Source organism: Lampris incognitus, chromosome 17, assembly GCF_029633865.1.
Source record: "Lampris incognitus isolate fLamInc1 chromosome 17, fLamInc1.hap2, whole genome shotgun sequence".
Classification (NCBI taxonomy): domain Eukaryota; kingdom Metazoa; phylum Chordata; class Actinopteri; order Lampriformes; family Lampridae; genus Lampris; species Lampris incognitus.
The window spans coordinates 32,469,477-32,476,976 of record NC_079227.1 but is presented as its reverse complement, the minus strand read 5'-3'; the positions used below and the strand labels follow the sequence as shown (position 1 = coordinate 32,476,976).

The following is a 7,500-nucleotide window of genomic DNA, read 5'->3' as shown; positions in this document are numbered from 1 at the left end:
AAATGTGATGCTCCAGAAACTCAATCTGCTCAAAGGAAGGTCAGTTTTGTAGCTTCTGTAACGAGCTAAACTGTTTTCAGATGTGTGAACATGATTGCACAAGGGTTTTCTAATCATCAATTAGCCTTCTGAGCCAATGAGCAAACACATTGTACCATTAGAACACTGGAGTGATAGTTGCTTGAAATGGGCCTCTATACACCTATGTAGATATTGCACCAAAAACCAGACATTTGCAGCTAGAATAGTCATTTACCACATTAGCAATGTATAGAGTGTATTTCTTTAAAGTTAAGACTAGTTTAAAGTTATCTTCATTGAAAAGTACAGTGCTTTTCCTTCAAAAATATGGACATTTCAATGTGATCCCAAACTTTTGAACGGTAGTGTACATATATATATATATATATATATTACAAATGGCATACCAAGATGTGAAAATATAAACTCTTATATGCTGCCGGGATACGGTGGACAGTTTTAGGAACAATGGGATGGGGGAGTTGTGACAATAAATCACAAGATTACCATAATGAGAAGAAAGCTTCCCCATAAAAGCATGTAAGCTACAGATGGCCATCTCACTACAGGAGGCAACCACAATGAGCCTCCCCAGACAACTTCTACATCAACTCTTCAACCACAAAGAACAAAGACACTTGGAGACAAAGCATTTTTGTACAAAACCAGTAATTCCGTGTTTAATCTGCACCATATAAATATTAGATTTTATGCCGTTTGATGTGTTATGTAGCCTGCTATATTTTTTTGCTTGCACGATCCATGCAAACTCTGATATCCAGCCATTTCTGTCACTGCCACATTTCAAATTTCAAATATTTTGGTCACAATTGGACTTAATGGCAAGCAAAATGTATGGCCACACCAGCTGTGCAAACTGTGTGTTGCCACGGTACAGGATCATATTAGACCAAAAACTACAAAAAAAAAAAAATCCTTTCACAAAAATGCAAGTGCAATTCAAAGGAGGGCTTATCTTTCTGAGCCTGGAATGTTCTACCACCCACTGAGATGGGTCAGAGAAACTGTATTACGAGGCAGCTCCAGAATCAGTCCTTTCTGTTATTTCAAAAACCTTTTTTTATTTTGCGCTCTAAACCAACTTTTATTCTGCACTTTCTGAACCTCTGCATCATGAACACTCTTACTATGGACACAAACTCTTCTTTTTATCGAGATGCTATTACTGAACAGCTCAGATCCTGCACTTTTCTTACGGACGACATCCATGTTCTTACATATCATCATATGTTCTTATTACCTTCAAAGCGACCAGCTCACACTTGCACCTCCCGCAAGCCTCTGGCTCTCCTTCTGCTCAAATCAAAGACGCTTTCTCAAGGTCACGCCGACACTACTTTTAGGCTCAGGAGCAAAACTGAGCCTCAACTCAGCTAAGCCATGACTGCTGAAAGCCAAAGTGGACCTAAACGCTGACGACACCGTCCTGCTATCAGCATTTAGGACCACTTCAGAATGACAACGCCATTGACTCAATCCCGGCTGCACTCTCATCACTGCCAAACAGTCCTATTCTAACCAATAGACATGCAGGTAAACACAATACTCCAAGCCAAATGTGCAACTGGCGCCAATTGTTGATTTAAAGAGATGACAGTGAGAATTAAGAGCTTAATGTTTTCCCTTCTTTTCTCCATTTCCCAGTTTTGCTCAACGTGTTGAAATCGGTTTCATCACAGGAGCTTTATCACAGACCATGTCAGTCTCTGCCCCAAGAAAACGTGCCAATTACAAACTAACTGATATTCACCTTAGCAGCAATCGACTAAGAATGACTTTAGTTCGAGTTGCAGTATTTGTCAAATGCACAAGCAACTGCTTTGTTGTATTAGGGTTCATGCGCCGTTGTCTTCTTTGTTTCCTTCTTCTTCTTCTTCTTGCAGCTTAATGCACAAGCATCTTCTTTGCTGTATTAGGGTTCATGTGTTGCAGACGTAATAGTATACCCAAGGCTCAGCATTTTCGGTTTTTATTTTTCAAAGCCATCCAGCATGCCGAATTTCACCACAGGAGGACACTGTTACATAACCTCACACAAACAGGAACAACTTTTGGATCTGTGGAAACATAAAATCCGGGTGAAAATCGGTTTAAACCGATCTGCTCCTTTTCAAAAATCTGGTTATTTTTCGGTGAAAATCGGTAAAAACTGAAAACGCTGAGCCTTGAGTATACCTCAATGTCCTTTTTTTTCCCAGACACTGCCATTTTGTAACCTTTCAATTCCCTAATTTATACGTTGCCTTATTTTCTTATTTTTACTTTCATTTCTTTCATTAATAATTCATTAAGTTGTTCTTCTTCATGTAGTTTATTTCACCTATTTTTAGTTAATGAATTACTATTTTGATAAAGCAATGACTCCTGTGTAACTGTGTCATCAAACTCTCAATGCCCGTACGTCGTGTAAGTATGTGAGATTTAGTTATTCCAAGGAATGCAGTGCATCGAATACTCATCTTAATTTTTAATTTATTAATAGACTCACTCAGTGATATTACAGTTACTGAGGTTCAAGCACCATTATCACACTACGGGGGGAGTCTTGTGAATTACCTAGCATGGGACAAACCCTGGAGGAGGAGGTCTCTGTTGTGGGCCGTCTCTGTCCTCTGGTTCCCAGGGTCCTCCGTCAGCTGGTAACACTGGAGACCACTGAGCAGGGGAAAAAAAAAGGGGGGGGGGGATGAGACATGGAGAGAGAGAAAGATGGTAATGTACTGATAAAATTATGAATCAGGCACAGCTTGATGAAACCAGAGGGCAAGAGGATGAAATGATGGTGAAAAGGATTACTGACCGCGCTAGCCAACCGCCTCAGAGACAGGCTGGGTCTCTTTAAAACTCTTTAACTCGCCAAGCAACAAGGAACTCATTTCATACCCGAAGCAATTAGACCGCTCATTCAAATATTGAAATGTCTTACATTTCAATGTTTTGCACTGGTCTTTTTAACCACCGGCAGTCACTCGGGGTCAAGTTGACCCTCTGGGTCCTCAGTTGGGTGTATCCAGCAAATTACCCCACTCTTCCGAGCCGTCCCAGTTGCTGCTCCACCCCCTCTGTTGATCCGGAGAGGGCTGCAGACTACCACATGCTTCCTCCAATATGTGTGGAGTCGCCAGCCGCTTCTTTTCACCTGACAGTGTGGAGTTTCGCCAGGGGGACGTAGCACGTGGGAGGATCATGCTATTCCCCCCAGTTCCCCCTGAACAGGTGCCCGACCGACCAGAGGAGGCGCTACTGCAGCGACCAGGACACACCCACATCCGGCTTCCCACCTGCAGACATGGCTAATTGTGTCTGTAGGGACGCCCGACTAAGCCGGAGGTAACATAGGGATTCAAACCAGCGTGTTGGCAGGCAATGGAATAGACTGCCACGCCACCAAGACATAACAGCTTTTTACTTGGAGTGGCTGGTGCGCCTGCAGCTACCACACGGTCCTTGGCAGGGGGTTGAGTCCAATGAGTCCAATGGCACGGAGAACCAAGACAATTGGGGACCACCCTCTGTTGCAGCCTTCATCCACCTTCACTGGCATTGTGACCTGGGGACATCATCTACCAGTTCCGTCGTGGAGGTCTTTGTTGGATCACGCTTTGTCTGGAACGCCCCCCTTGACATATCTGCCTTGGGTGACCCTACCAGGAGCCAAGCTCCGGACGGCATAACTCTTGGGATCATTGGTACATGCAAGCTTCTCCACCACGGCAAGGTGGCAATCCAGGAGAAGGTCTTTTTAATGGCCCTGTAGTGACCATCTAATTTCTTGCATTGTCTTCCCTGATGGGTTTTTTTGTAGTGTAACAGAATCTATGTTTTGTTGTATATTTTTTGTGTAATTTTAAACTGCTGTTTCACCCTGAGCAAGACGCAACTCTCTCTATAGCTATTGTCCAGTTTAATTTATTAACAGATCTAAATTTAATAAGCACAGCACTCATAACAAGGTTCAAACACATAATGCAACCATCAATCAATTCAGATCATCTGTCTTTATCAAAGATTGGCAATCATTCGACAACACACCGCACCCAAAATAGAAGCAATCATCCTCATTCGCTTGATGCTGAAAAATGCTTTCAACAATGTCAAACAATCATTCCTGTTCTCAATATTGCAAACATTTGGTTTTTGTAGAATCGATTTTTCAGTGGATAAAAGCACGATAGATTAACCAGGCCTGGTACACATCATATGGCTTTAAAAAGATTTACGGTTGGAAAACATATCACACTTAAGGACTGCAACTCTCTGGTCTTGACATGGAGGGTATCTTTTTGACAAATGGAAGTCACTGGGATAGCTCTCACATATTTTCTTCCCTCGCTAAAGGGAACATCATGTGTTAGTACGCACCAACACGACTGCAGTGACATATATTAATCACCAAGGGGGTATTCTCTCTCTCCATCTCCACAGTCGGTATGGAGCTGCCAGCATTTTCTGTCATTAAGCCCTTGTTCCAGGCTTTCCACGGGCATGCATCCATTGTCAAGGGAGAAACCTGCTGTACAGGGAACGGCATCCACACCCTCAGACTGTGAATCCATCTTAGCCATAAAGCTCCCTGCTTTGAACAAAATTGCCCACTGTAGTATGATCTTCTCACTAGGGATGAGAACATGCCTCTCAGTGTAGACCTACTTGCCCACCCATGGCCCACTGTGTTTCAGTTTGTGTTTCCTTCCCTTGGCCTCACCTTTCCAAATCTGAGTGGGGTCTGAGTGGGGTTTGACATTGATCTTAATAGCACTCATGTGGCCGGAATCGCCGTGGCTGGTGGAGAAAATCTCTCTAAACACAGTGTCCTGTGCTTCTGTTACACATGAACCCTCTGTCTCAGCAGATTGGAGAAAATACACCACTCCAGCTGAGAGCGAGTGGCTCTCTGGGCTTGGCCGATGAGAGGCATAACCTTGACACTTTTGGGCTTTCGCCTTGCATGGCTAACAAACATACAGAGTGCAAGAGCATTATGGACCAGGCTACTTTATAATAAGTGGTAGGTGATGGAAGAGCGATGGGCAACCTGTCAGGGTCTTACAAGTGCTCTGTTTCTGACCCTTGTTTTAATAACAGAGCTGGGCGGCACGGTGGCGCAGTTGTTAGCACGGTCACCTAAAAGCAAGAAGGTCCTGGGTTCGAACCCCGGGGGTGTCCAACCTTGGGGGTTGTCCCGGGTCATCCTCTGTGTGGAGTTTGCATGTTCTCCCCGTGTCTGCATGGGTTTCCTCCAGGTGCTCCAGTTTCCTCCCACAGTCCAAAGACATGTAGGTCAGGTGAACTGGCCGTACTAAATTGTCCCTAGGTGTGAATGTGTTGGCCCTGTGATGGACTGGTGGCCTGTCCAGGGTGTATCCCCGCCTGCCGCCCAATGACTGCTGTGATAGGCTCCAGCATCCCGCGACCCGAATTTGGATAAGCGGCTTGGATAATGGATGGATGGATAACAGAGCCTGATGGATAAAGGGAAATCCCTTTCTAACATTAAGGTCTAGCTGGTTGCTATTAATCCTTGTCTTAAAGGGTTCAAAGATTAAGCACCACCACCACATTCACAGCTTCATGAAGGGGGCCTGCCATTCTCTGCCTGTTATGATACAACTCATCCCCTCTTATTTAACACTGCCCTTTGAGCCAATAAAACAAATGCTTTTCAAACTGTTGTCTCTCCATACAGCATCACTGATTGCACTCGCCTCAGTGAAACATGGGAAAATCTTCCCTGTGTTCTCAGTACACTCCTTCTATGAATAAAGTTTGTCTTAAATCCAACACAGCCTTCATGAATTAACGTTTCCCTGCTTTCACATGTGCGATATTAAAAGGTTACTGCTTTCCACCCATCACGTTTCTCCTCTGATGAAGAGCAAAGACTACATATGATGTATCCTGTACCCACATGTATATGTGACGAGGACTAAGGCTTTCAGAAAGAGTGAACAACTCTTTGCTGCCTGGGGCTCAGCCTGCAAAGGGGAAGCAATCACCAAGCAGCAACTGTCTCTTTGGCTTGTGGAAACTATTGGCATGGCATATGAGTACAACGGGTATAACGCCACCCTCGGGACTGAGGGCTCACTCAATGAGGGATATGGGTTCATCATGGGCCATAATTCATGGGGTTTCCTTGGAGGATATCTGCTCAGCCACAGACTGGGCTTCTCCACACTTGGGAGGCTTCACTGCTTGGATGTTACCAAAGGGTCAGCAGCCCATTCACTTTGGGGAGTGAGCCCAAAATTAACAAGGGAGTGCTTCACATTATTCTCGGGCCCCAGTTATCTCACTGGACAGTTGGCTATGATTTGTACTTCCTCACACAGGACGTGCCAGACACCACCCTCCCTCTAAGGGAAGGACAGTCCACCCCCTTACTTGCTTGACAGCGTCTCAGCTGTGATCATAAGGGTAATCTGGGAGTCGTCCATATCTTCCAATAGGTGGATCTCAAACATGAGATGATGACTGAGAACTTTAGTGTACTGTCATACTCCAGTTCACTGAAACATTGAGTAAAGACATCAGCCAGAACTGCCCTGCTTGCCGGCAACGAGAAATGAATGTGTTCACCGAGGAAGAGGAGAACCTCTGCAGAGTCCTGTATGAACTTCTAGAAGACCAGGAGCCTCCTTGGCATTGAAAGCACTCATGTCTCACAAAGCCAGACTTTGTGCAATTGGATGCTTCTACAGAGGTCACGACTGAAAGTCATTCAATTATTTAATCAACTATTTGTTAACAAAAAAAAGCAACAACCAAAAAAAAAAATACCTTGCTTCAAAACCCTATTATCTCTACAACTCTGACAGCTTGGCAGAAAACAAACATTGCAAATTTGACCTCCATTTGGTACAACCCTCTCTTCCTGGTCAATAAATCATCTCTCACCTATTACCTCTAAAGTTTAGAAAAACAAAAAGGTATCTAATCTACAACACATAGAAATGAGCCCCTCACTTTCCAAGATGTGCATGAAATTAATGTGTGTGTGTGGGGGGGGGGGGCGTTAGCTCAGTGTTATTGTATCAGGTAAAGGTGCACAGTGAATTAAAAAAAAACTGTTTGCAAGCTGCAAATCAATTTTCTCTAACAAGAAATAACAGGTCTGAAGTTGTTAAAATTGATATCAGGATGATAATCTTACCATCGCGCCCAACCTCGGTATCAACACAACACACGGCACTCGGCTGTTGTGAAAGATATCCAATTTTCTACATGCTTAGTGGACCTTTGCTGCAACTCTAGCAAAGGAATGGTTTGAAAAATCCTGCAATGCAGAGGGAGGAAGGGCAGGGTGGTGGGGTGGGGTGGGGGGCAATGGTAACCACCCTGTACAGCGCCAATGCAGGGTTAGGATCTTTACAATGCCGAACACTATGCATCAGCTCCACCTCTCTAAGAAATAAGCTGAGCTGCAAGGTGCATATACATAATGCAACGATACGGCAA

General features: G+C 44.3%; 1 protein-coding gene across 1 annotated transcript in view; it reads right to left on the bottom strand.

Annotated features, from left to right (window-relative positions):
* The window catches only part of LOC130127192 (serine-rich coiled-coil domain-containing protein 2-like), a 114,383-nt gene that overhangs the window by 42,797 nt on the left and 64,086 nt on the right, over positions 1 to 7,500 (bottom strand). Inside the window, exon 10 of the mRNA XM_056296762.1 lies at positions 2,599 to 2,697. Within this exon, the coding sequence (XP_056152737.1) occupies positions 2,599 to 2,697 (99 nt within the window). The remainder of the gene's footprint in view (positions 1 to 2,598; positions 2,698 to 7,500) is intronic.